We start from the raw sequence: 27,285 nt of genomic DNA on the forward strand, positions 1-27,285 counted from the left end.
ATATATGGAACCTCCGGCTATAGAAAGACTTTTCTGATTCGAACATGGTAGCATTAAAATTCTTCTCAAGTTGATACCAACACCTTCCATATACTTGACAGCAAACTTCATCTGCTTTTATCTTCCTTTTTGCGCCGTCCTGTCTCTCAAACTCATGAGTCGACAACTATGTGGACCCAAATCATCGTGGAAGGTGTATTTTCGCTAGCCTGTAGAGCCAATATTACGATTGGTTAAGTCTCTGAAGCCTGGACGGTTTTTTTGTAAGAGCAATAGCTTAGCAAGGACGCCTTAGCTTCGTCTTCATTTCAGCAGCGAGCGGAAATACTATAACGCCGTCAGCAGTGAAGATGACGTGTGCTGCCATGTCAGCTGCCTCACCTTCAGTCTGTCAAGACTATGCTCTTTTTCCGTATGCAAATCTGACGAGAGGAGCAAGTCAGCCAGTTCCCGCTTCTTCTCTTGTGTTTCCACAACCCTCTGTAACTCTTTAGCTAGATCCTGCACACGGCTATAGCAAGAAGCCTACCTCTTCAAATGTCCCTTCCATCACGAAGCGAATCGTGGTTACTTCTCTCGTCTGCCCCATACGATGTACGCGCGCTAGCGCTTGCTCTTCCACAGTAGGGTTCCATTGCGGTTCCATAATATAGGCTCTCGAAGCAGCTGTAATGTCTAATCTACACAGATTTAGCACAATTAGGATTGTGGTTACATTAACGTACCCAACAGCCGAACAGGATATTGTCATTAAGATGACAGGAAGATCCTTGTCTTCTCGGAACCTCTTCAATGCGCGGGATCGATTACTTTGGGAAGTATTGCCGTCGTACCGTGTGTAATTGATAGAACCCTGTAAAAGGCCTTTCTCGACGAGATCGAGCGTTGATGTCCAGAAGGAAAATACGATACTAGAAGTACAATGGTCAGCGCTAACAGCACTGATTTGATTGTGATACTAAAGCGAGATAGCAAGGTCATGATTTCCAGCGATCATCCATAGACTTCAACATAAGCCGGAAGCAAGTGAGTCAATAGTGGTGTCTAATAGCGACATCATCAATGCCCAAATGTGAGAGACTTAACTCTTCTAGCAAAATCGACTTACCTTTTGGTTCCCATTGGTTGGTCGAGTAAGTCCGTGACTAGAGCTTTGATCTTTGTAGGTAGGGACTCCTCGGGTGTATCAGAAACCGACGGGGCTGGTGAAGAAGCTTCTGATACTGTGCTTCCAGGTGTGTACAAGGCGGTTGCGCTAAGACAAGATGGCGTACAGCCGCATTGAAGTCTTAGGTCCTGACTCATGCAGCTCTCGCAAACGATTTTGAGACAACTGAATATCATAACTCGCGTAGAACACAGGATGAGATCAGAGCCTAGCCCATCCTGCATCATGCTCGCGTTTAGATCAAGGCTGCAAACGTTGCATGTGATGATATCAGTGGTGCCCAAGGCAGATAGTGCTCTTTGCGCTGTTCGCGAATTCCAGGCACCGCTGTCCGGAATACATGTTTTCTTCGCAGACTTTCGATGTGTGCCGAGGTTGCATATTAGTCGAAGCTCGTTGATCTGCTGGATTATGCTCGCAAAAGTCGTGGCGGTGTGACTCGAATTGTTTAATGCTGCGTCAATGGTAGAGGCAACATTGCTCTCAACTGCGCTATAGTAATCTCGTTCTTCGTGGTTAAGCTTCAAGGAGAACTTCAAATCGGTCCTCGTTGGTAGATCAACAATGCCCTGGGTCCGACGGAGGAGGATGCACTGGAATAGTCGCTTGAGTCTGGAGATGGCTGTGTCATTATGCCCGGCTTTCCAAAGTGATACTAGATCTCTCTCGAAGGTTTCACGATCGTCGTACGGGTACACACGTAGGAACTGGCAGATTGTGGCCAGATCACCAAGCCGATTTTGTAGCGGTGTCCCAGTTACGGCCCAGCGGGCGTGGGCATTCAGGTCGCAAATAGCCTTGAATGTGTTGCTCGATCTGTTGCTCACATAGTGGGCTGTAACATCAGCTTGAGGTATGAATTTTAGAAGGCGTCCTTACCCTCGTCTAAGACTATTCGTCGCCAATGGGCCGCAAACAAAGGTAGCGGCTTTGACTGCGAACACGTTCTCCATTCGGACTCGACCGTCTGATAGGTAGTAATAATAACATCATACCTTCGCAACTCGTCGATCCCTAGAACACGTCTTGAGGCATGATGTCGACGTATCCTTAGCGATTGCGGAGATTTGAGATGTCTAGACTGTTAGCAGAGAGCTTTGGAGGGAAAGAACAGGCCTTCACCTTTGTAATTGTTCCTCCCAGGTAAGAATAACTAAATGGTTTTATTATGCAGTGTCACAGTAATGTAAAGATTACACTTACGTGAAGGTGGGACAATCAGGAGTGTAGCGGAGACTTCGACTATTCCCCTAATTCCTTCTTCAAGAGCAGTTGGATGGGAAGAATCACCCTGCCAGTCGTTTGCCATCAATGCAATCATGCTGCATGATTTTCCTAGGCCCATCGCGTCAGCAAGGATTCCTCCCTTGAATTGCGTTGGTCGACATTGTTGCCATGTCCCAGTTATATTATTGCGATAACTATTAACGGTTTAGTAAAACTTAAGAAACTCTAGCGTGGGCCTTGCTTACATGTCATGGTGTGTGCCTCTCACTTTCGTCCAGATATCGCATGAAGTATCTTCGTACGCCCAACCTAGCTCTCGCTGTGTCATGAAGTACAAAGCCTGTCGCTGATGCCTATATATACGTTAGTGAAACGAAAAAAAGCATGATATGTAGGACTTACGGCAGTAGCGCAGTCCTGAGGTGAGGTGGTGTTTCAAGTTCATGCAGCGCTCCCGATGAGACGAGACTATCAAGAAGGTTGGAGTAGTGCAGCTGCGTGACAGTTTTGCCCAAACTGGTTTCGTTGAGATCGAATGTGAGGCGAGGTTCGTCTTCGGATAGAGCGAATCGATGTGGGTTGCAATAGGGCACGTTCCGGTCGCATTCAAGAGGATCTTGTAAGTACAAGTTGCAAGTCTGGCAAAAGTTCCCCACATCTCCAGCAAAGGATTTCGAGCCGTATACATTAATTGACACTGGGGACCAGCCAAACCGACCTGGCGTGAGCTTTTTAGGCTTACCCATTGTAGCTGCCGGTATTGGCAGGATAATCTGTATATCAATCAAAGGATCTTCGGACAGAACTTGAAGGATCTGGGCACTTCTTTCATCGAAGGTTCCTGCGAGAGATCCGCCGATGTACAGTCCGCACGGCGACGAGAACACTGCAGCTCGGCGATCGTGAAGAGGTAAGTAAAGTGCCATGTCTAGTTCTGCTTGTAGATCCGTGATCTGTCACAAAGTTAGTGCACAACATGAGCCAATGTATGGAGCGACTTGCCATACCAAAGCACACCTGGTTAGCTTCTGTGTTATTCGCAGAAGGGGTGCATGATGAGCGTCGAGAAACGTTGTCTGTTGGCATCGGTTCAGAGAAATATTCGTATGAAGCAGCTGGAATTGAAACTGAGTGATGAAGAATCGAAGTAGAGCATTGCGCGTGAAACTCGGTACCAGTGGCTGGATCTGCTTGTGGCATCGCATCCGTGAAGACGAATTGGCTTTGAGCATTCCAATTCGTTTCGAACTTCCATCCATTCATCCCTGCATCAGGAACAGACCGATCGACAACGGTCATCTGCTGCCCGAACTGATATGTAGAGGATTCATATGCCCACAAGCATGTAGAAGTTGACGTTTCCATGTGATTGTAGGTGTGCGGATTGAGATTAACCTCTGTCTGGGCCGACATGTTCTGCTCGAACTCATTTTCGACCCGGCGCCGTTTTGCGGGCGAATGTTCAAATTCGCCATGATAAGCGTGCGTGGCCTCCTGGGTGCGGTGCGACACGAATGGTGTGTAGTGGGTCATTGTCGAAACCTCAGTATTCTTCGCTGAAGGCCATCATCTATCATGATAGCTGCTCTTAGATACGGCCAAAATGCTGCTTGAGAAGTGAGAGATTGAAGAACATCCGTCCACGGCGAACTGGGCTGCAGCAGGAGGCTGTGTTTGCAGGTTGTGGCGGCAAGCCCCAGGCATCAGCTGCGCGATTAGCGTACAGGTCTGCCTCGTTCGACAGCTTCGCCTCAATTGTGCAAACAGCACCCATAGCGTGGCACAGAAGTAGCAGCGCTTCCCCATTTCTCAGTCCGTTCTCCCTCTTTGGGCTATCACTGCATTGTGGTTAATCGCGAAAACGCGTGAACAATGGCCAGTCTCACAGGAGCACCCCAGCCGTCGAGCTTGGCGCCCCACCTGAGCCCTTCCTCAACCTCCTCGTCAACCACCCTTGCGCCTCAAGCGCGTAGAACCTTCCAGGAGAGCTTCGACAGGTTCGAGAAGACGGTCCAGAAAAGATCGAAGAATGATCAACGCGATTTCAACGACACAACGCTACGCGACGTCCAGGAAGCAGCGAAAGAAATTGAGCAGCAGCTAGCTGCACGGCAGTGCCTTCGCAATCTGAAGCGTCTTGAACCACTTTTGAGTGGACTTGAAGCATATTCAAAGGTTGTAGAGGTTCTCTGCAATGGCACACCATATGTACCATGGATCTGGGTGGGTTCAGTCGCAAGAATGTCTAATCATACGTTAATACTTCTTTCAAGGCTCCTATCAAGTTGATGATGAAAGTAAGGTTTCCCTCGTGAACAAAGATTCCAGGAAACTGACAAAACATTTAGTTGGCCACAGATAATATCAGTGCTTTTGAGAAACTGATATCAGCATACGCACAAATTGCTGAAAACCTGCCTCGATTCGATCGCCTCAGCAATGCTTTCCGCAACAATCCGGATTTCCAACAAGTGCTTGCTGTTGTGTATAGTGATATACTAGAATTTCATCGACAAGCCTACAAATTTTTCAGGAGAAGTGGTGAGATATATTGTAGCACCCCCGATACGGGATTGTGCTAACAAATGCTAGGCTGGAAGTGCTTCTTCAAGTCCTCATGGGGCCAATTCGAAGCGAAGTTCAACTGCATCCTAGAGAGCATGTCGAGACACGCAAAACTCGTCGACCAGGAGGCAAACGCATTCCTTATTTCCGAGACAATGCAATGGAGAAAGGACGCTCGTGAAGCAGCAAACAGAGCAGAAAAAGATCGAAGAGTTGTACAACTGACTGCATCGCTTGCGTGGTTGGGCGTTGAAAATGTTCCGCACTGTGGCCAGTCGTACCAGGACAATTCCCTAAACACTTTAACGAATGATTGTTGTCCGGGCACAACTGACTGGATAATGAAACACCAAAAAATGCAGGCTTGGCTTCAAGACGGACGAGGCTCATCAACTTTATGGCTGAAAGGCAAACCAGGCTCAGGTAAGCCTTTCTAACGTGGTGTCTAGCCCAACTAACGTCGTGCAGGGAAGAGCACTATTTGTGCTCGAATTGCCCAATCTCTCCGCACCTACTCTACACATAGACGCTATACGCTTTTGTATTGTTTCTACGGTTACAGAATAAGCACCTTCCATCCGGACCCGGTGATCTTCATCCTGGCTACTCTAGCGTCTCAGATTCTTCGCCAGAACATCAAACTCTCTGCGTACATTTACGAAGAATTCGTTGCTGAAGCTCGTTCACCTTCAATCAGAGAGCTACAGCAAATACTGTCTGACCTAATGCCCCAGCTGAAGATGCCCCGGATTCTGATTGATGGTATCGACGAATGTGTTCACTATGACTGCAATGGTAGACCGCGCGATCTCAATCCGGTCAAGGGTGTCCTTCAGGCCATCTTGCAACTTGAACATCCGGTTAATGGAATGCCGCCACCCAAGATCCTTCTCGTCAGTCGTGACGTTTCGCAAGTTACAGTAAAGCTTTCCAAGAAGCCAACAGTGTCGCTTGATGACGAGAACGATGCAATTACAATTGCAATTCGATATTTCACGAAGCAAAGGTTTCGCGAGATTCAAGACAGGTTCGAAAGTTTTCCCGATGTCGACAACATCCTCAACAAAACCGAAGATATGATCATTTCAAGATCTCAAGGTTCGTGATACTAGTTTTCCTACATCATCCCGCAAATTCAATTACCTTACACCCCATGAATGGAGGTATCGACACTGTAAGGCCCCATCCACAGTGTGTTGGTTTCCAGCAGTGGGAGAGAAGAAAAAGTACATTTCAACTTCACTGGGTACAACCTTCCTGTACATGCTATTCAGCTAGAGAGCTAATCAATCACAGGGATGTTCCTCTGGGTCAAATTAGTGTTATCACATCTAGAAGAAGACGCGTATAATTTGAACGACCTTGAAGCTGCTGTTGCAAATATGCCTGTCAGTCTAAACAGCTTGTGAGTGCAACGTTCGGCTCATGCGGTATACGCACTTACGTGAACCAAAGCTACGACCGGATTCTAGCTCGCGTCATGCTTCTGAGCCCTTCTTCACGGGAGCGAGCAAACAGCATGTTAAATTGGATGATCTGCGGAAGGCGTCCATTGCGATCCGTTGAACTCCAAGACGCCATCGCCTTTGCCACCGGTCAGGATACCCTAACGGAAAGGTCGAAACTCCCTAAAACGATCCTCGATCTCTGCAAGCCGTTGATTCAAACTCACTCTGACGGTCATGTTTCCTTCGTTCATTTCACTGTGCAAGAGTAAGAAACCATTATAGGTATTTATAAGATGGCTAATGCTGTGCAGGTTTCTCCTTGGAAGAACATCTACTAGTTCACTCGAATCGGAACGCTGCGTGTCTATGAGCTGTCTGAAGTACCTGAACTTCAGCCTTGGCCTTATTCGACAGTATGCAGTATATGACTCACGAACGGTAGATGTAGGGAAGTGTCTGTATACTCTGCAGTCATATGCAAAAGAGCACTGGCTGGACCATTTACTGGCCTTCATATCGAAACTCCACGGCGTTGCAGATAAGCAGTTAGAAGAGCGTTTAGATCGTCTTGTTGATATCATTCAGAGTCATCAAACACAGGCTAGTAATGCCAGTCTCAACTTCATTTCAGAAGGCCCAGAATCGGCACTGTCCCTGGAACCGCGCCTGGAGCATATCAGGCACTCTGGATATATCTATGAAGCACTTTGTAAAGTTGTCAGGCATCGGCATCAGCAAATGGTACACTTCAAGAATCCTGCCTTAGCGCGTGAGTCGGGTGCCCTCATGGGAGTTTTCGATATTAATTCTATCAGACCTCCATCCAGATCCAACTCCCTTCAGCATCGTACAAGCGGAACATCAAAAGAGAGTCGAGGTTCTCCTTTCATCTACCTCATTTCCCGGTCTAACGCCCGCGCAACTGGCCATATTTCATGACTATCACAGGCCATTCGCTTTTGTGTGCCGTTTTCCTGGATGCTCGAGTATCTTAGCTGGCTTCGCTACCCACGATGAACGCGGTCAGCATGAAAAGTCTCATGCTCCGCCGCTCGTGTGCACACACTCCGGGTGCAAGTATACCCTTGGTTTTAGCTCCTTACAACTCCTAAAGAGACACATTCGAGAATTTCACAATGCGGCTCTTGCAGGTATTCCGAGAAGCTTAAGACCTCAGAAGGCAAGATCTTTATCAAAAGATGCTCCCGACAGCTACACAAAAGGTTCAACGCAGCTTGATAAATCCGACTATAATACCACAAGCAGTATGAAGAAAAACGCTCCCCACGAAGAGCGAGCCACGGAACAATATTTCGACCAAAAGCTACTCCAGGGCTATCTTGAGGCTCAACCTTGGTACACACCACCATTGTCAGAAACGGTTCATGAAAGAGAAGTACGAATACAGACGACGGACCTTCGCGAACCACTACTACGTCTTTTTAAGCAGCTCAGGACCAACCCCGATGCATGGCCATTTGGCACAGCGGAGATTGCAGGAGGTGATATTTCAATCCAAGAAATGGAGAGGAAGCTCGACAAAAACCTATATCCAACGTTAGAGGGTTTTGTGCATGATGCTCAGTCAATGTTCAATCACTGTCGAAGTTACTATATTCCTGATAAATCGGTGAAGGTAATCCAACGAGCGGCGGAATCGGCAGATCGTTTGGAAGAGTTCATGTGGAAACAGATTCGAGAGATGAAAATACACAGGTCTTTCGACCCCTCTCAGGTAAAGATGAATGAGAGATTCTGGCGATCGAGGACCAGCAGCTATAACCCTGGTAATGGCGACCTGTCAGGCGGTTCTATTTCTTTACGTGAACTGGAGTATGAGCATATGGAATCAACGCCTGGAAACATTCACCATGCAACGGCTCACAACCCCGATACGACAGGCACCTCCTTCGATACAATCTCAAGCATCCCAATGCCTCTGCCAAGAGCTTTTCTTTCATCTTCATCGGCCCAGTCAAGTGGTTCAACCGCAAACACAAGCCCACCACCAACAAAATCTACAAATTCTAGGGTGGCTTTGCACCACTTCGTACAGTACTATCGCGTCCAGCTACAAAAAGGACAAATACTCTCAGGCTGGCGGCTGACTACTTCGCCAGAAGAGCGCGGTACATTTGCTTACAAGTTCTTTATACAATGCTCCTCGATAATAATCGAGATCCCGGATATGGAAGCTACGCGTCTTGCTCTCCAGTTCGAAAGAGCCAACTTTACGAGAGCGCAGACAAGGGAACAATACGTACAATTAACCCAACAGGGCCTAAGATCAATGGCACAGCGCATACAGAATACAGATACCAGCAAAGCCAATTCCGCGACCACATCAGGGGAGATCAACGCACCGCAGCGAGACGAAGTTCCGGCGCCGTTCGTGTCTCCAGGTCAAGTCCTTCTGAACTACGCTTCTGAAGGCGTTCCTATAGATTTTGGTCGTAGCGGACCTTCTACAGTGGAGCATCTCAAGGGTATTGAAAGCCCAGCGCCATCACCTACTAGTGACTACGGTGATCCTGGAGCACCACGACCTATATCCTTGTCACCACGCCCCCCACCAAATTTCCTGCCGAGTGAGTCTAGTATGCATTTTAAAAAACTCGAAGCAGTCGGATACGAGAGCTTGGAAACTTCGACTGCTAGACTTGCGCGCGAGAGGGCTGATGCGGATGAGCGTCGCAATCAGCAATTATCGATGTTACGGACGCCGTCACAGGAGGTGACAAAACCCACTGGTTTGGGATCTCCCTTCCGATTACGATCAATGGGGCCTTGGATTTGACACCATGTAGTGAACAGAATCTTCGAGAACCACACTCTTTCCAAACGGAGTTTCAGGTCGCAGTCAGTGATGCAAAGATGTTGTAGTCATATTTATCGTACATTCATCTATCTTCATTATAATTTCATGCGTCCTTGGTCGATCAGGCCCTGGCCTCGTCATTCTTTTCCTTTTACACTCTCAAACTTGCTACGTTCTTCTTCAAGATATCGTAGGTGTCGCTCCTAAAATTATCATCCAGATACTCATTCTTATTCGCCTGAAATTCAATCAACTTCTTGCTCTTACTCCACTGCGGCCACTCCCCAAAATTATTTCCTACGTTCGGATCTAAATTATATATGAACGAGTAGTAGTAGCCTCTAATTGTTTTCGCCGCGTTGTTGGGCAAAATACCATTGAAAACCTGCAGGATGTCTGAGCCATGGAACGTCCCCATGATCGGGGTACCGTAGTTGTAGGTTGCGAGGTATGACCACGATGGCACGTCGGGATTGACTTGGCTGGAGACCTCGAGGAAGATACGGCGTGTAAGGGTGAATGTGAAGTCTCCTAACATAGCGGCAACGCGCTTGAATTGCGGATAAATGTTGTTCAACAATCCCGTGCGGAACGGACTCCCATCCTCTGTGATGGTTTGATAACTCCCTACTAGCTGATCGATCTGTGTCGGACTCGCACTGTTGAAGAAGATGCTTGTGAGGTACGTCGTAATCTCCGCTGTGGTGGTCAGATTAGGCGTAAAGAGGCCGAATAATGTGCCCTCGTCTTCCTGGTCGCCGACGATAAAGGGTACTTTGGCGTATTTCCCGGCGGCTGCGAGGACATCTGGGGAGGCTGTGAGAGCTTTGCCATCAGGGCGGGGGAGGTAAGACAAATTGACTGTGAAGTAGGATAGGATTCCTGGGACGGAATTGGCTGCGTTAAGGAGTTTGGTATAGGGGACGTCGCGGAGGCAGGAGAGTGTATTTGCGGAACCCGAACAGCCTGCTTTTTGGACGACCTTCGCGCTGGTTAGTGGAGGCGTGATAAATTCGAAAGAGAAGACGTACGGTATCGTAAATTGCTTGTCCTTTAGGGCAGTCTACTGGATCGGCAGGCACGACTGATCCACTGTTCATAATGCCCGCCCTGAATAGTGGCTTGCCTTTGTAATTGATGTTGCCATCATACAACATCATCTGATCCATCACAGAGATGGCTCCAGCGCTCTCGCCCCAGATGGTGACCTTTTCGGGATCGCCCCCGAAAGCGGCGATATTGTCGGCCACCCATTGTAGGCCTAGACGTTGATCAAGAAGTCCCAAGTTTGCCGAGCCATCTGCCAAGATCTCCTTCCCTGGCATAAAGCCGAACCCGCCGACGCGATAGTTGACGGCTACGAAGACAATGGGTTTGCCTTGCGCAACTGACTCTGCGACAAGGCTGGTGCCGTCATACATAGCAGTTGAGCCGAGCTCAAAACCACCACCAAAGATCCAAAAGAGGACGGGTAACTTAGCATCTGCTTTTGTACCTGCTGGTCGTTGAACGTTGATGGTTAAGCAATCTTCTCCGGCATTGGTAGCAGCCTGGAATAGTGGCGTATTAAGGAGTACACCAAGAACGTTGGTCGGGAAAGCAGCAGGATCGACGCTGAAGAAGAACTGCGGACATGCTCTAGGGATACCAGTGCCGTCAACTTTTCCAAGGGCAGAGGTGAGAGGCTGAGGTGGTTTGAGGCGAAGCTGGCCAACGGGTGGTTGAGCATAGGGGATGCCTTTGAAGGCTTCGACACCAAGGATGTTGCTACCAACCACTGTTGCTTGTGGTGATGGTGCAATGACTGTGGGATTGGCGCGCTTTTCGAGCCGCGCTGGGGCTGCAAGAGCCAAAGGAAGAAGTGCGAGAATTGTTGTGACCCTCATGATGGGATGTGCTGTCTTAGCCTCGTGCTATGTATGACGAATCAAAAAGAGTGAATCCTAAAGCTGCTCTGTCAACTTTTGTACATCATGAAGTACTTATGCTTCCCTAGTAGTGCAATATCACAAGCTAAGAGATATCTTCCCCGCAAAGCCATCGGCGAAGGATGTGTCCACGATGTCCAGCTGATGTATCTTCGCGACCTATTCACTCCACGTTCCGCAACGTCCGCCGTCGTTGCAGACATACCCCTGCGGGAATCTCACCCTACCCGGAGTTTGGTGCAGATCGGAACCATTTCTAGAGAAGCAGCAATAATAGTCCCCTAGGCTGATTATCGAATACGGAGGCCATGCCGTCTGGCCTATCAGATCTGGACCTATAGTCAGTTAGCCAGGGGAGATGCCCGAAGTAAGCCTAGTCTATAAAAAGATGGTGTTCGGCGCCCGAGCCAAGGGCGCTTTTACATAGATTTTTGAGTGGTCATGGGATACGTAACCTGTCGGTGAATTTAACGGACGAATCATGGCACTTCGTACAGACAGTTGCGTTAAAAGGATCACAACCTGTGTTGGTTTCGATGAGGTTATCGATCACGTACATTTATTCATTTGGCGCTGCGGCAATCAGTCACTGCCGATAGCATTGCTGCATTTTATGAATTCCCATCGCAAAGCGAAAGTATAATGACGGCATTGCGCTGCAGAGCAATGTAGAGATAACTGAAGCTTCGTATTCTGCACGGCGCTTTTTCCCGGCCACTCTGGTTGTGTATTAGAATTTTGGTCGCGAGGTACGGAGAACAGCCGGAACCCGTTGGTCGTCTCTCTTAGCTGACGGGGTTATTTCCGTTCAGGGGCAGCAACTAGGTCCGCGTGGTCAAAACGCGGGGTAGCGATGGAACGTTTCCCCAGATTTCTCACCACTGTGAAGCTGAAGTTTGGCCTGGAAATCGTCAGGAGCAGACAAAGAAGCCTCGGCAATAGGCTGCTATCTTGGACTTTTTGCAACATGCATTTCATGTGAAAGTAGCCTAGATGGTGCTGCGTTTCTGGTCTGTATCCGTGGGCAGTTGATGGCGATCATATAATGCTAGTTTGTCATGAGAACGGCATCATACTTTTGCATGAATGCAGAAGGAGAGTTTCAGTCGTTCTCCAATGCCATGTGTGAAATACTTTCATCTGTCGCTGGGTGCGCGGTGTGCAGAGACCTCAAGCCCGAAGTCACACAATATTGAACGACGGAGCAAAGGCATCCGGACATGTGTACAAGTGACACAATCGCAAGGGTAAGCATAACGCATGCAGGGAGAAAATGGCCGTAACTAGTACACACTCCATTTACTTTGAGTGCGTGGCTGAGTACAGAGAATTACGGGACTGCATCGTTAGTGGGTCGAAACGGTGCTGCCGGCTACAGCGCATCAACACTGCCGGAGCTCGACATGAGGGGTGGAGCAGCGTTCCTGGACTACAAAAGATGTTGTTATTTGGATGGTGGGTATATCATGGTAGAAGTGGGATCGTTGGCCCGGGCAATGCTTACCAGGCCACGCGATCGATGACGTCAAGCACTTCCGACCTGCACGTCCTACTAGTTTAGTTTAGGTTCATCTTTTCAAAATCCACGCCCTGAAGCATGGCTAGAAATTTCTCCCCCACAGCTAAACTTGGTGTGAGTAACCTTCAAATGACGAAGAACATATTATTCAAGCTTCAGAGGGCGTATTGCCTATTCTAATTTGTTCGTCAATCTTTTCAACCCTCCTGTCAGCTTCGCTCGCAGCTAACACATCAAATATCACAAGTTCCAAGTCGCACATTCTACCAAGAGTAGCTGATTTGATTCGAGAGGAAGACAGCACTGATCGAACTTCCCATAATCCATACTAAATTGTAATGGACCCTGCTCTAGTAAGGCTGTATGGCTCAGTTCTCTAATTTTAAAGACGTAGCTGTTATCCCTCATTAACCATCAAACATGCTCTTCCCGACAAGGTAAATGAAAACCCGACATTCTTTAGTCGGTTTGATAATCAAGCGTTGTGGGTAGCATGATTCTATATAGGATAGTAAGTCAGATCTCTTAGTTCTAGCAGGCCTCGACCCAAGGGGTAAGTAAGCACTTGTAGTAGCAAGTAAGCATCTTTCAACTTTACTTTTAGAACTCCATAAGCACACGTCGTAATTATATCACTCTTCTTCTTTGTTTCTATCGATTAAATTTCAATATAGAGGCTGCCTCCAATTCGACAATGATCAAGATTGGCTATACAGCGCTAATAGTGCTTCCGTCCTGGAGGCTCTGGAGATTCGCGATACAGCCACACGATCCAAACGAGCTACCACACTGGACTCCTTACGTTAGGCATGCCGCGAGTTTCTTCTCGGGTTTTAGTGGCGCCATCGAGAAAGGAAGAAGGTATAAGAGGGTTTCCAAAGCACCTACGCTCTAGTTGAGCTATCGCTGGTTCTGTGAAGGTACTTGAGTGTCTCCGTTTCCAGTATTGTTGTGCTCAAGCATGGTATAGCTCGACAAAAGAATTCTATAGATGGTCTAGACGTGGTTGAGAATGTTGTGAAAGTGTGAGATCAAGAAGTTCGACCCATCCCACATTCGGCCCCCAAATCCAAGCCTTATCTGCAGCATACAACGCCTCAGTGGGGTCCAGCCTGGCGACATCTGACCATTCACCTTGCAAACCCCACCAAAGAATAGTAGCTGACGAGCGCGTTGAAAGGTCAGGTGACGCAGACTTGTGAGTAAAAGTAGTTTTCCTCCAGGCCTCAGCCTTCAGTCTTCAACCATTGTATGCTCAGTTCATATTACCCATTCCATGAAGAGATATCACGATGTCTTCAAACGAGTACTTTATTGCGCCTTTGCAGCGCAACAGCCAATGCATCAGCTTCCCAGAATGGGTTTCCCTATTTACGCTTTGCCTCGCCCCACTAATCGCCCACGTTGCCTCCGGCGCGCCCCCAGTATCATATCTTTCACCCAGTCGCCCTAAGTGGCACGAGCATCTCTGCCATTATAACCCAACATCAATCATCTGGCGATACGCCGCCATCACAGACCGGCGGATTCGCGCCACTCGCTGGAGCCAAAATGACCTCGCAGCCAGCAACGCCATTTTCTGGACGGCAAAGGGATGGGATGGTGGGGAGGACATGGTATTCACCGCTGCTCCGCACTGTTCGCGGTGTCCGGAACTCACGCGAGTACGGATCTTTTCAGTGACGATGCTGAAGACTATAATCACAACGTTGCAGGGCCTAGCAGCGTTGTACTCGCTCATCGGGACACTCGCCGGCTTTACAACCCTACACTTCGTCAAAAGAATGGGCGTGGATATGCTCTTTTTACCCTTGGCCATTTTGGGGCTTTTACGACTTTGCGCTGCAACCTGGCTTACCGAAGACTTTGGTTATTCTCCACGGGACGATGGCTTGAATAATATGCTCTTACGACGGTTCCCGAACCTAGCAATCAGTGAACATGAGATACAACTCATAGACCCAAGTGACACCCTCGACCCATTCCTGGTGACGCCTCTCCCGCTGGGTGCTCATTTCAGATCTCCCAACTCCTCTTACTCCAGTCGCATCTTTCGTGTTTTCTATCTCCTGGTCCTCGGAGGTGTCTGGGGAGTATCCGTTGCATATACTATGCCGGCTGGCCGCGGCCAGCAGTCTAGATACACCACGACCTCCTTTCTCGTCGGCCTCTTCTACTTCGTTTTCCTCACTATATCTATTGTACTATATACCTTCTACTTTTTTTTCCGCAGCCAGACCACTACCACGCTTCTACCTTGCATTTCTAGAATATGGTATAGGGTCTATACTGTGCTGCTTATGGGATTCATTTCAGTCTTGATTGTCATCGCGAGTATTGAGACAAACATGACTCCTACTGGGCTATATTCAAGTGAACCGCCAATAGTGCAGCTAGAGTGTCGTCATCTTGTCAACTATTTATCATTCTTACCAAACTCACCATTCTTGGGGTTGGCGTCGCGGGTGGAGGTGAACAAGACTTGGCTGGAGCAGAATTACTCAAGCATACCAGTAGCAGGATTTTCGGGGCATAATGCCTTATTGGAAGAGAGGTATTGGTTGTACAATTATACTGGGTATTGCGTAGGGCGGTTTGAAGATACGGGGAGGTAGCGGAGAATATTTGGCAGATTGTAGCGTTTTGCACTGGAACGAAGTATGGAGAATCAAAAGGATCTAGACAACGCGAAGGATATCCAGGGGCTAGCTAATGCTCATCGCCATTTTCTACCCTTACGAGACTCATGTGGGAGACAAACGGTATCATGGACTACCACTGTTTGTGTCACAGTGTATGGCTGAATTACCGTTCGATCAAAGTGGCCCCACATAACCGGCGATAGCTTAACATTGGGGCGTAGGGGCTTTAGTAAATTGTTGTCTGTATGGCTATTGCTTCCTCAAGTCCAGCCTGGCAACAAAACAGCAAGAGTAGAAACATAGCTAAACGAGGACCTCTATCAGAAAGATGTCTTTTATTCCACTGCAACTCGTTCCGTAAGCTCTCGAGATGGAATGAGGTTACGAGTCCTGTCGCCAAGCCACGCCAAGTACGGACGTATGCAGGTGAGCTAGTTTCCTATCCTGAGAAAAATGCTCGTTTAATCTTGCTAATTAATATCCTTTCCTTGATTCGCTAGTTGCTCGATATGATAACAACCCGGCCCGGTGGCTCTAAGGAGTGAGCAAGTTTCCCAAGCGAAAGTCGTTTGGTAAGGCGCGGTCGTGCACATGTTAGTGTTAATATGAGCAAGTTTATAGCTAGAACGCGTCCCTTGGGCGAACTAGCGCCCGAGTGGATCACGCAGCCTGTCTACCGTGAGAGTTTGGAGTGGATCCCGACAACCTGGTACGAATATATAGCAAGCGTGACAGAACTGCACCCTGGAACTTGACAGTCACCTTAATTTCCATTCGCTAGTGACACAAAAACCATGAGAACTGTATCATCGTTTGGCTTTTGGGGCCTTACGCTATCTAGTACAGCCTCAGCTTTTGTCGGATATGGCATTCCCAGTAAGTTCTCCGACTTCGAATCGTCAGTGAGTTCGCACACTAACAAGATTTAGTGTACCAACCCAATTGCGCATTTGCTTGTCGGGATCAGTTCTCAAGCGCTCATCTAGAATGTACCTCTATGAACCATAATGGGGGAGGTCACCACGGTAGCAGTGCTACAACTCCAGAATGCTATGCACAAGACACCAATTGGCTCACGACCCTCGCTTACTGTATCAATCAAACATGCACAGATATACCCAAGTTCAAACTAGAGGCATATTGGGCTGAAAGAGTTACGAAAAACAGTCGCGGGAATAACCTGGAGCCGAAGTGGACGTATCAAGAGACTTTGTTCCACATGGAGGGACGGCTACTACCGATTAGAACACTAGGAAAGGATGAAGCTTTGAATTTTACTGCGCTGTATGACCCTGAGGCTTGGGAGTCTGCGCGTGGATCGTTGCAGGCTTTCGAGCTCGCTGAAACCAATCACACGAAATATGGGTACAAATGCCCTCCAAAAGCTTTTAGGTGTTTAAACTTACGCATGCTGATTTTGATTAGTATCATCCTACTAGTCGTCAGCTTTGCCACGCCCGTCTTCATCACCGCTCTCGGCTACCTTCCCTTTGGATCCAGTATTATCGACAAGCTGAAACCACGCATGGTATGGCCCTCCCTCATCAAAACCTACCATACTCGCGCCCTTCCATTCTCGCTTGGAAACGCTCCCACTCGTGGCCAGACGATGTACATCATTTTCTTTGTGATTCTCAATATCATCGCAACGGCTGCTGGTTATCACTCATTCCAGAATCCTGCAAACTCAATGTTCGACGATCGCTGGCAAGAAATTATGGCGTATATCTCCTCGCGGACAGGTGTACTGGCGTTTGCATTGGCTCCGCTTACTATTCTTTTGGCTGGTCGGAACAACATCCTACTATGGCTCACGAACTGGAGTCACTCGACGTACCTACTTTTACATAGATGGGTGGCTCGGGTCTTCACACTCCAAGTTATCCTACACTCGATACTAGAGTTCATGCTGTACAAGAGAAGAGGTGAAGTAGGCGCCGAGCAAAAAGAACCTTACTGGATCTGGGGCATTGTTGCAACCGTTGCATGCGTCATTATGGTCGTTATCTCAACACTCTACTTCCGCCGCATGACCTACGAGATCTTCCTCATCGTTCACATTATCATGGCGATATTCGTAATAGCTGGCTCATGGTACCATGTCGAGATCCGTTTTACTAGGAAATGGGGATACGAACTTTGGCTCTATGCCGCTTGTGCTGTGTGGTTCTTTGACCGAATTATCAGAGTGGGGCGAATCCTGAAGAACGGTAGGCGGAAGGCAGAGGTTACGCAAATCACGGAGGACATCGTGAGGATTGATGTGAAGGACGTGAGATGGCAGGCATTGCCAGGGAGGCATACGTATGCCTACTTCCCCACGCTCAACCCACTGCGACCATGGGAGAACCACCCGTTCTCCAGCATCCCGACTGCTCTGTTGCAGTCGCGTGGGCACAGCGTCACGGCTTCCAGCTCATCCTCTGGGTCCCAACATTCAGCTGAAGACATTGAGAAGAGCGGTGCCATCGGGAAGAAGGGCCCTTCTACTACCATCACCAGACCCAAGACACACGGTGGCAGCACAGCGGGCATATCGCTGTATGTCCGCAAATCTGCTGGTCTTACAAAAGCATTGAACCAACACGCCTCACTGCTTACACTACTCGATGGTCCTTACCCTAACAACTCTACATCCGGTGTCTTGAAGACTGACCGTCTCATCCTCATCGCTGGCGGTATCGGCATCACAGCGATACTCCCTTTCATCGCACACCATCCAAACGTAAAGTTATACTGGAGTGTCAAGGCGTCGGGGCAAGGTCTAGTTAATGATCTTAGTGACGTGCTTCAGGGCTTGAGAGAAAAGGAAGTCTCGGTTGGCGGTAGATTGGATGTTACCAGTACCTTGGAAAAGGAGGAGGCTGAGGGTTGGAAGAGAATCGGTGTAGTTGTTTGCGGACCCGGCGGATTATGCGACAATGTGAGGAGTATAGTATGTCGGAAAGGGAGGGAGGGTGGTGCTGTCTGGGAGTTGGATGTTGAAGCTTTCTCTTGGTGAGTATGTTCTAAGTTTGTCTGATTGGCATTGTTGCCATCATAGACCTATCACAAATACGAAATGTAGTATGGAATGCCTCCTATACAAGTTCAACCCCTTTCTTGTCTAAAGTAATGACAAGTTCAATGAAATATGTCTAGTCTTTCTCGTTCAGCATGATCGCACATCCAATCATTCATGCAAAGAGCTGATGTTTCGCCTATATCCATATAAATGCCGCTAGACACGATCTCTTTTTTCAGATCCATCATCGTGAGAACCTCGGGGTACCAAAGGGCTCCGATAAGTACTATCGAACCTCCGCAGCGAACTTCCTTGGTTAATTTTTGTCCTTAGGCTCTTGCTTGTACGGAACTCATTCATCGTCCGAAACGAGAAGTCATATTGACGAGTCATCCCCTCCAGTCAGGTCGTCATGCTCCTCGATGATTAGGTGGTTGGCGTGTCCAATTCCAATTCGAAGAGTTTTCCGGCATTCTACTCGATAGGGTCCTCGACCTGGTGCTCGGCAGGGTCTGCTCGAGCTTGCATTGTAGACCGTGCGTCGGTCTCTTCAGACACTCCAATCGATCTAGGACAAAGATTTAGCCCAGTCTTCAACAGGCGTGATAACTAGATGAACGTACGCTTTGATCTTCTTCTTATAGCATATGCTATTCTCTCCGTGACAGTGATATTTGCAGTACACCTCGCCGTCCTCCAGCGACAAGGGTGTTCGATCCTGAGATGCGCACATAGAAGCGACGACTTGGAAGACATCCTTGGGAAAATGAGGTTCCGATTCCACCAAATCGTATGCCAAGGTAAACAGATCTTGCATCTCGGAGACTGTGGCGTCCTCACGACGTAGTAGCCATGCTACAATGTCGACAATTAAACTCTTTGTGCTAGCGACTTCAGGTGCTTCAAGATACAGAAACGCGCCTGCCACGATGAGTGCCCTTAATTTGTTGTCGTGAGTCTCAGTGCTATATTGAAGGATGGCATCGTGTACACTATCGACGAAGTCGACGTCCTGCAATCTATGTCCTAGAATGCAGGTATGAGTGAGGTGGATTATTTCGAGATATTGTGTCGAATCTTTCGTATGGATTTTGCCAGTCAAGAGCCATTGATAGTAGATTGCAAAAGCCGCTGGTTCGTCCTTAGGTAAGAGAATGATACGCTTCTCCGGATGCTTGCATGGGGCATCAAGCATCTTTTGCATGAGCGCAGAAGACCCGCGAATGATGTTCTCATGGACAAGGAAGTATTTCTGGTCCTCCTCGCCACCCACGAGGATGAGCAATGCGCTTGTACCCAGGCTGCTTTCGTTAATCATGGTAGCTCAAGGATGGTGTGTAGGACTTACTTCATGATATCTGCATACTCGGCCCTCTCCATGTTCGCTACCTGCCTTCTCAGTATAAGTGAGTAACAGGATTGGTTCAAGTAGTCGAGCAATTAGATGATTGGTGTTGACGACGAACAGAGGTTAACGAGCGGATTTAGTGGTAGCCACCGGAGGTCCGTCTAATCTCAGGGCCTTAAGTAAAGGCAGAGAAGCACTTTATGTTGTCTCTTACCTTCCAGTCTACTTGAAGTTCGTATTGTCTCTCAACTTTACTATACGAGTGGTTTGTAGGAGGCATCTTCTCCACGCAGGACAATACACAGGCTGCCACCACAAACACGGATACGCTCAATATACCTAGCAGTATGAATTATAACAGACACGTAAAGTAGAACTAGTTCCACTTGTAGAAAATGTTGACATTCAGGCCAAGTTCTAGCTGGAGATCATTCTAAGCTAGGTCAAATTCGGTCTAGCAGGCGCAGACCCCAACAGTGACGCGACCGGCGAGCTTGCTTTCTACAGCTTAACACATGCGATAATGACGACCATTCTGCGAAGCTGCACAATGTTTCACGGCTTCTTCAAGCTCGCGGTGCTATGATAACACCAAGATCAACTCTGCTTTGCAATCACCGGCTGGAAAGGCACTGCGAAAGATCTTAAGCGCGACATCAGCGCAAGCCCCGCCATCCCACCATACGCTGTTGCTCCCACACCAGCCCTTAATCACGTTCCACTCACACAAAGTTCTCCCACTGATCTCAGCTACGCGTGAAAATTATGCCGAAGCCCACAGATATACCCTCCTTCGCAGCTTCGCAGCTCACGCTCCTCGACGCCGAACTCCAAGCCGAACTCTCAGAAACAAACGCGCTTCTCTCTTCGCACACGCCTACCGCGCTCGCTCGGGCTGGTCTTGCCATCCTCAATCTCAATGTGTCTTCCATGCGGACAGGTCTCGGTGGCAAGACGGTAGTCGAGCTAGGATTGGATCCGGCAGTCGTGGCCAAAGGCGAGAAGCCGGATATCCCTGAGCATGGTATCCGAGTGGGAGATATCGTGGGGGTGCAAGACCAGCCGAGCGGCAGTGCGAAGAAGACGGAGAAGAAAGAGTTGGTGAACAAGGGCGTCGAGGGCGTGGTGTTGAGGGTTAAGAGGGAGAATGTGGAGGTTGTGCTGGACAAGGAGGATGCGGACGTACCCAGTGGAGGGAAGCTATGGATGTCAGTCTTTATAGGATGGCTTGATGCTGCGAGAGCAAAGAGGCTGATGAATATACTAGAGTCAAGCTGGCGAATGACGTTACTTACAAAAGGTACGTCTTCGCCCAAATATATTATTATCTCGAAACTTGATGCTCATACGTGATAGAATGAACCAGACCATGACCCGGCTTGAAAAGTTCGGAGACCAAGAGCTTACGCCATTCATGCGCGTCCTCTTCGGACAAGGCTCACCCACGCCACTACCGTCAGACCTGAACGACCCTTCAAATCCGCTCTACAAGCTGGAATGGAACGATCCATCACTCAACGACAGCCAGAAGGAGGCCATAAGGTTTGCGCTGGCATCACGCGAAGTGGCTTTGATCCATGGCCCGCCGGGCACGGGAAAGACACATACCCTGATCGAACTTATACTACAGCTGCTGAAGCAAAAGCTCCGTCTTTTAGTATGCGGGCCATCGAACATATCAGTAGACAATATCGTGGAGCGACTAGCATCTCACAAAGTCTCTATGGTACGCCTGGGCCATCCAGCACGCCTGCTTCCTTCAGTATTGAACCATTCTTTGGACGTTCTTACGCGAACATCGGAAGCCGCTGCATTGGTACAAGATGTTCGAAAAGAGATGGACGATAAGCAAGCGTCCATCCGAAAGACACGAAACGCCAGGGAGCGACGCCAGATTTACACCGAGCTGAAAGAGCTGAGACAGGAATTCAGAGAGCGAGAGAAGGGGTGTGTCAACAACCTGGTTGGTGGGAGTAAGGTGGTTCTCGCAACGCTACATGGTGCAGGAGGCTTCCATCTCAAGGGGCAGGAGTTCGACGTCGTCATTGTTGATGAAGCGAGTCAGGCCCTGGAAGCACAATGCTGGGTACCGCTTTTGTGGGTCAGAGCATCCAAGCTGGTGCTTGCGGGTGATCATCTACAGCTTCCGCCTACCATTAAGTCGCTTAACTCGAAAGAATCGAAGGTGGCGAAGAAGGAGATGACAAAGAGCAAGGATAAGTCTACTAAGGCTGGAGAGGGAGATTCTGGAAAGCCAACAGAAAAGATGACGCTGGAGACAACGCTCTTCGATCGCCTACTTGCGTTGCACGGATCACCCATAAAACGCATGCTAACGACACAATACCGCATGCATGAGAAGATTATGCGGTTTCCGTCTGACGAGCTATATGATTCGAAACTTGTGGCTGCTGATTTCGTCAAAGACCGTTTACTCAAAGACCTCCCGTACGAGGTTAAGGATACGGAAGACACACAAGAACCCCTGGTGTTCTGGGATACGCAAGGGGGTGACTTCCCGGAAAAGACTGAGGATGATGCGGTTGCGAAGGGTAGCAAAGGCATGAGCCTCGGAGACAGCAAATCAAACGAAGCAGAAGCGGCATTGGTGAAGATGCACGTCGGGAACCTTATCGAAGCGGGCGTCAAAGCAGAGGATATTGCGGTCGTTACGCCATACAACGCACAGGTACGCGTCTCTAACCCCCTGCCAGTTCCGGAAACGTCGCGCATAGATCTACGCTGTGCTCCCTGTATTTGGATCCATGGTTAACAAGCTACAGCTCGCACTCTTGGCTGGAATGCTCAAAGAAGCATATCCCGGTATTGAACTAGGCTCCGTAGACGGGTTTCAGGGACGGGAGAAGGAAGCCGTGATTGTGAGCACAGTTCGAAGTAATGCGGACCGAGAAGTGGGCTTCCTGGGTGAGAAGCGGAGACTCAATGGTACGTCGATCCGAAGGACCCTTGCGGACGTGCTTTTTGCTTGAAACCATGCTGATGAAAGGGTGTAGTGGCGATGACACGCCCAAGGCGACATCTGTGTGTGATTGGAGACTCGGATACCATCAGCAAGTACGTACCTTTTGTTCTTCCTTTTCTTTTCCAACATATTGTGCTTCTTGCGGCTTTTTTGGTCACACAAGCCCAAGCCTACCTTGGCCTCTGGGTCCGTTCCGGCACACCCGAAAGCGTGGGAATCGGGTTCACTCTTCTGCAGCGTCAGGACAATGCACTACGAAACGTGCACACACTGTGACAGGCAGCAGGCACCTCCCCTGTCATGTACCCCAACCCCTCAGCACACCGTTTCGCTGGATCACAACCGTTACACAGCAGCATCAGCATGCTGACGTGCACCTCAGGGGCTCGAAATTCCTGAAGGCGTGGATGGGGTTTCTAGAAGAGCATGCGGATCTGCGTTACCCTAATCTTAGTGATGTGTACGTGGACGAACGGGGTGGGGGATGAGCACCAGGCACAACTCTACTTGTAACATGTGCGTGGCAGCGTTCCCTTTGAGCGAAGTGTGGTACAAAGCGGAACAGGCAAGGCTAAGCGGCTGAAAATTGTGCGAAGCTGCAGCTTGCATGCGAAGTGATTTAGCTCATGGTAGGGTGCAGTAGCCTGCGTCAGGTGGTAAGCAGGTCGAGACAGGAACCGCACCAACGCACCAACGCCGCGCGGGGAGCGAGCGTGTTGAGGTGTAATCTACTACAATGTAAGCGGCAGGTCGAACCGAAAAAGCCAAGTCCCCCAATAATCCGAGTTGAATAGGTAGTGTGTATGTATGCCGTCGTCGAGGGAGAAGGCGAGTCGTGCTCCAATAGATGGCGCAACGACTTACATTATCGATAGCTGTGGGAAGCTGAGAACCTCAAACCTCAAACCTCAACAGCGTCTGTGCCGGCCACGTCGCTCCCCTCATCTCCATTCAATCAAAGCAGCCCCCGCACCAACACTCTGACTACAGATGGCACGCTCCTCTGCTCCTCTTGTTGACGATGCTGGGGCTGTTGGGTCGTCTACTACTGCACCACCTCCTCACGCTTCTCTCCAGTCCACAGCAACCACCAGGGCCCTCATGTCATCACTAGCCGCATGCACCCAATCCTCAACGCCTTCGCGCTTGGCCGCGCCTCGCTCTCAAACGCACCAGCGCATGTGCACGCCCCCTTGGCCCAGGTCCATGACAAGTGTGTGTGTGCCTGTCAGTCTCGCTACCCATGGAATCTCGTCTACTCGTGGATGCTTTGGGGGGGGCGCGGCGCTCTCAACCGCTGTTCTCATGCAGCTTGGCTTCATGGCATGCATGCTTGAGGTAAAGCGCACCACAGGTCGGCGCATGTTCTGGGATGCTGGCGTTTCAGATGTCTAATGGGGGTCCCGTCCGCTACGCTATGTGGACAGTACCGAGGCGCCTACGACCGTGTGTCGTTGGCCTGTGGGTCGTATCGATTGCAGGCATCGTACCGCTTTGGCAAAGACGTGCAGCCGTCAAACCAGCGAGCCCACGCAGTGGCGCACACGCTGTATCCCCCCTCTACGCGGCCAACAGCAAGCCAGGCCGTCTATTCGGCCTCGCTCATCAACCGTCTACCCGCTCTCATGCCCTTATATTGTCAACCAACCCCATCCGTGTGCTTCGAACCATGCCGGCCATATTGCTTGATTCGCAAATGCGCCATCAATAATAGCCTCCCCTCCCGTGCCCACTCCCCGCCGCTACGTACCCTAGCACGAGTAGCTTCATGACACTATTGCTGGCCTGGCCGTTTGATACATATTCTTTCTCCGCCCCTTCTTTGTCCTGAGGCACCCTTATTGTTTTACTATTTCCGTCGTCGCTCTTTCGCAAAGCTTTTTTCTTTCGCAAACTCTATTGCTTGCTATTTTCCAGTGATCTTCCTCGGCATTCATCGGGTATTGGGGCTACTGGAACGGACGGCTGCAGGTCTCGTTTTATTAATGTGTACTGGCTATCTGTAGCTATCCGTCTGTACAGTGGTGATGAGAAGCGTGAATCATCAGCTCACCAGGTTCCTCCCTGCAACGCCTGCGTGAGCGCAATCTTATCCGCATAATCACATGCCCACCTCGTCCACCATAGAAAGTCATACTTCGCACTCGATGCTTACACGAGAAGGCTTCGTTGTCGCCGATATGAGCGCGCAGACTCCGTTGCAACGGTCTAGTTGGAAGGCTGAGGCTATCCGGAGAGGGGATCTCAAAATTAGTGGGCCAATTCCCATCACAGAGGATACGCCGCTAAACGAGGAGGAAGAGAGGGAGTTTGCGGAGAAGGGTGGGCTGGATGCTTTGTCGCAGCCACAGGATGCACCGCAGGAGGAGCAAAGACCACAGACACCACCGCAACCTTCACAACCACCACCAGGCATTCCAGACCAGGCATCAGCTCTGAGATCAAATCCGGTCGAGCACGATTCGCCGCTGAGAGAGGAATTGCGTGAGCGCCAGCCTTCAAGATCTCCACCTAAAATGCGACAAGTGAACGAGATACCACAGGAAAGTGTTGTCCAGCCTATCTCGTATTCTTCTCCTACACCACTGCGGTCAACGCCGGAGAGTGTCACGAAGGTGGGGCAAAAGAAGCGGAAAAGCGGGCTTCGAAATGTCTTCCGGAAGATGTTTGGACGAAAAAGCCGAGATGAGCATGAAGAGCATGAGGATGAGACGGTACGCCGAGGCCACAGTTACCATCACAGCGTAGGTTAAATGAGTAAAGTTGAATGAAACCAGGACTGATACTAAACAGGATCCTGGGATGCTACAACAGTCGCCACCACGAGCACAGAAGACGACCAACGGATCACGGATTTCCGACCTACCAGTTCAAGAGTTGAGACCTCTACATCCACTTGGCCAGCACCTTCCTTTCCCAATGAATGTCAACGCCCCACAGGCTAGTCCACCCCAGCAATACCTGACCTTCGATATGCAAAGGCCGGATATCGGCCGTCGGAGAGCAACACTACCCAGCGTACCGAGCGCAAGCGCTCAGCGACACAGTTTAGACGAATCGCGCAACAGACTTTCAACCTGGGAAGAAAGACAGGATGAGGAGCCTGAGCCGTCTCCAGGCATTGGGATAGCATTATCGAGTCCAACGCAAGCAACGACCCCGCTTCAATCAAAACGCCGGTCGAGAAGCGCCAGTGCTCTGCGTGATCTCGTCAAGGGTCGCGCATCGGTTGATCGAAGGCGCAGTGCAGAGATTCGCTACTGGAGGGAGAGCTACATGTCAGGAAGCGTCTACAGTAGGCCTCAAACTGCAAAGACAGTGGAGACGATTCGGAGTGTGCATATGCAGGAGCCTGTGATACAAGGACCCGAGTCCGATCCAGTCATGGAGATGAGCGCGACGCTTGTGGAGCCAGATGAGCTGGAAACGCCTGAGCTTGAGGCTGGTGATCGGGAGCGGGCAACGGAAAGGGACGTCCAACCTTCCCTGGCAGCGCACTACTTCGGTAACCTGAAGAACGCTCCAGATCCGCAGGAAGCTGCTCCACCTCCACCTCCTCGCAGCGATCAACGGCCATCCGTCGAAGCTCGCGTGAAGACTCTTGAGAGCAAGTTTGAAAACATCGAGTTCTCCGTGCGCCGCATGTCAACGCGCAACAATCGCCAAACTATCATCCTTGAAAACCCACCCAAGACGCTGCGTACCCGGAACCGGAGCAGTTCGTCTCGCTCTGTATCCGCATCACGTTCCCGCTCCACAAGCATACACCAAGAACCGAACCACCAGTCGAGCAGTGACACGCTGAACCCCATGCCCACATCACCCGTATTGACACATCCTGCAATCGCAGGCAGTGACGGGGAAGAAGCAAACAAACAAGCCCTAAAGTCCATGTATGAGGCGCTGAAACATGAGAGAGGTGCCCGGAAAGCTCTGGAACAGCAAGTCCGCACCCTCCATCAAGACATCTCCGATCTGCACGCCCTGGTCAACAAACTCATCGCCTCGGCTACCGCTACTTCGCCCTCGTACCCCACGCCCTCGCCCGACACGCTCATCACGAGTACAGAGGACCGCCTACTGACGCCGCGAGCCGTTCGACCCGGCTCCTTCGAGTATGGGCCCGGCAAGCGTACTGTTCGCGCGAGCGTGAGCAATAAGTTTAGCCGTAGTGAGACGGAGAGCGAAAGCGAAAGCGACTACGACGGCCGCCCACGTCGTGGTGTTGACGAGAGGAGCACCAAGGGCAGCTGCTATGATGATGTTGCTACACCAGATGTATGGGCTACGCCGAAAGAGGAGGGGTTCGGTGGGAGTGGCTTCTTTCATCCACGCGAGAAGAGGAGCCGGGATCAGTTTTGAAAGGCACTATGCTTGGCGGATTGCTTTATTCTTATTTTTCCATTTTTTTCGCAGCGCGCGTACTGTTTTAGTTGGGCATTATCATCGGCATTGTTTTTGAGTGTGTAAGATACCCAGCGTGGGCGTTCTTTTTTTGGGCGTTTTTTCTTTCCGCCCTCCATTTTTTACAAATGCATCCTTTTCTTTTGTTGATATGCTTGGACGCACGTTCATTTTTTCTTGCGCTTTTATATGTGGGTTAGGTTTTTGGTCTATGAGCGTTAATGCGAGCGA

The 27,285-nt window shown here is 49.7% G+C and overlaps 8 protein-coding genes across 8 annotated transcripts; 5 read left to right on the forward strand and 3 right to left on the reverse strand.

The window, feature by feature from the left end:
• Positions 1–17: 17 nt before the first annotated feature.
• On the reverse strand, positions 18–4,041 carry K460DRAFT_305410 (uncharacterized protein). The gene is made up of 11 exons (XM_040930010.1): positions 3,398–4,041; positions 2,798–3,348; positions 2,641–2,748; positions 2,372–2,589; positions 2,291–2,321; positions 2,048–2,244; positions 1,109–2,000; positions 726–911; positions 530–680; positions 382–480; positions 18–327 (listed from the first exon to the last, which is right to left on the reverse strand). Exons 1-11 carry the CDS (start codon positions 3,926–3,928, stop codon positions 304–306), a joined length of 2,988 nt encoding a protein of 995 aa, XP_040791917.1. The 5' UTR covers positions 3,929–4,041; the 3' UTR covers positions 18–303.
• A 226-nt stretch (positions 4,042–4,267) lies between these two features.
• Positions 4,268–9,205, forward strand: K460DRAFT_404584 (uncharacterized protein; the record flags this gene model as incomplete). Its single annotated transcript, XM_040936748.1, has 9 exons — positions 4,268–4,618; positions 4,669–4,692; positions 4,744–4,936; positions 4,988–5,383; positions 5,429–6,058; positions 6,257–6,365; positions 6,416–6,673; positions 6,720–7,177; positions 7,224–9,205. 9 exons carry the CDS (start codon positions 4,268–4,270, stop codon positions 9,203–9,205), a joined length of 4,401 nt encoding a protein of 1,466 aa, XP_040791918.1.
• Positions 9,206–9,377: 172 nt separating this feature from the next.
• K460DRAFT_331240 (lipase 3 precursor) lies at positions 9,378–11,257 on the reverse strand (the record flags this gene model as incomplete). The annotated part of the gene is made up of 2 exons (XM_040930796.1): positions 10,258–11,257; positions 9,378–10,208 (listed from the first exon to the last, which is right to left on the reverse strand). Exons 1-2 carry the CDS (start codon positions 11,110–11,112, stop codon positions 9,378–9,380), a joined length of 1,686 nt encoding a protein of 561 aa, XP_040791919.1. The 5' UTR covers positions 11,113–11,257.
• A 2,706-nt stretch (positions 11,258–13,963) lies between these two features.
• K460DRAFT_331243 (uncharacterized protein) lies at positions 13,964–15,406 on the forward strand (the record flags this gene model as incomplete). The annotated part of the gene is made up of 1 exon (XM_040930797.1): positions 13,964–15,406. A coding segment is annotated over one exon (1,325 nt), but the record flags the coding sequence as incomplete, so codon positions are not given.
• A 703-nt stretch (positions 15,407–16,109) lies between these two features.
• K460DRAFT_428911 (uncharacterized protein) lies at positions 16,110–18,554 on the forward strand (the record flags this gene model as incomplete). The annotated part of the gene is made up of 3 exons (XM_040938301.1): positions 16,110–16,191; positions 16,245–16,680; positions 16,741–18,554. 3 exons carry the CDS (start codon positions 16,110–16,112, stop codon positions 18,314–18,316), a joined length of 2,094 nt encoding a protein of 697 aa, XP_040791921.1. The 3' UTR covers positions 18,317–18,554.
• A 231-nt stretch (positions 18,555–18,785) lies between these two features.
• K460DRAFT_394205 (uncharacterized protein) lies at positions 18,786–19,947 on the reverse strand (the record flags this gene model as incomplete). Its single annotated transcript, XM_040935982.1, has 4 exons — positions 18,786–18,887; positions 18,943–19,620; positions 19,668–19,708; positions 19,882–19,947. The coding sequence occupies 4 exons, from the start codon at positions 19,945–19,947 to the stop codon at positions 18,794–18,796; spliced, it is 879 nt and encodes a 292-aa protein (XP_040791922.1). The 3' UTR covers positions 18,786–18,793.
• Positions 19,948–20,179: 232 nt separating this feature from the next.
• K460DRAFT_89711 (DNA helicase-like protein) lies at positions 20,180–23,101 on the forward strand. The gene is made up of 5 exons (XM_040938787.1): positions 20,180–20,875; positions 20,935–20,967; positions 21,024–22,356; positions 22,451–22,613; positions 22,682–23,101. Exons 1-5 carry the CDS (start codon positions 20,433–20,435, stop codon positions 22,924–22,926), a joined length of 2,217 nt encoding a protein of 738 aa, XP_040791923.1. The 5' UTR covers positions 20,180–20,432; the 3' UTR covers positions 22,927–23,101.
• Positions 23,102–24,797: 1,696 nt separating this feature from the next.
• Positions 24,798–27,012, forward strand: K460DRAFT_281349 (uncharacterized protein; the record flags this gene model as incomplete). The annotated part of the gene is made up of 2 exons (XM_040928484.1): positions 24,798–25,394; positions 25,444–27,012. The coding sequence occupies 2 exons, from the start codon at positions 24,798–24,800 to the stop codon at positions 27,010–27,012; spliced, it is 2,166 nt and encodes a 721-aa protein (XP_040791924.1).
• Between the last annotated feature and the right edge of the window lie 273 nt (positions 27,013–27,285).

This window comes from Cucurbitaria berberidis (genome assembly GCF_010015615.1).
Source record: "Cucurbitaria berberidis CBS 394.84 unplaced genomic scaffold K460scaffold_2, whole genome shotgun sequence".
Lineage (NCBI taxonomy): Eukaryota > Fungi > Ascomycota > Dothideomycetes > Pleosporales > Cucurbitariaceae > Cucurbitaria > Cucurbitaria berberidis.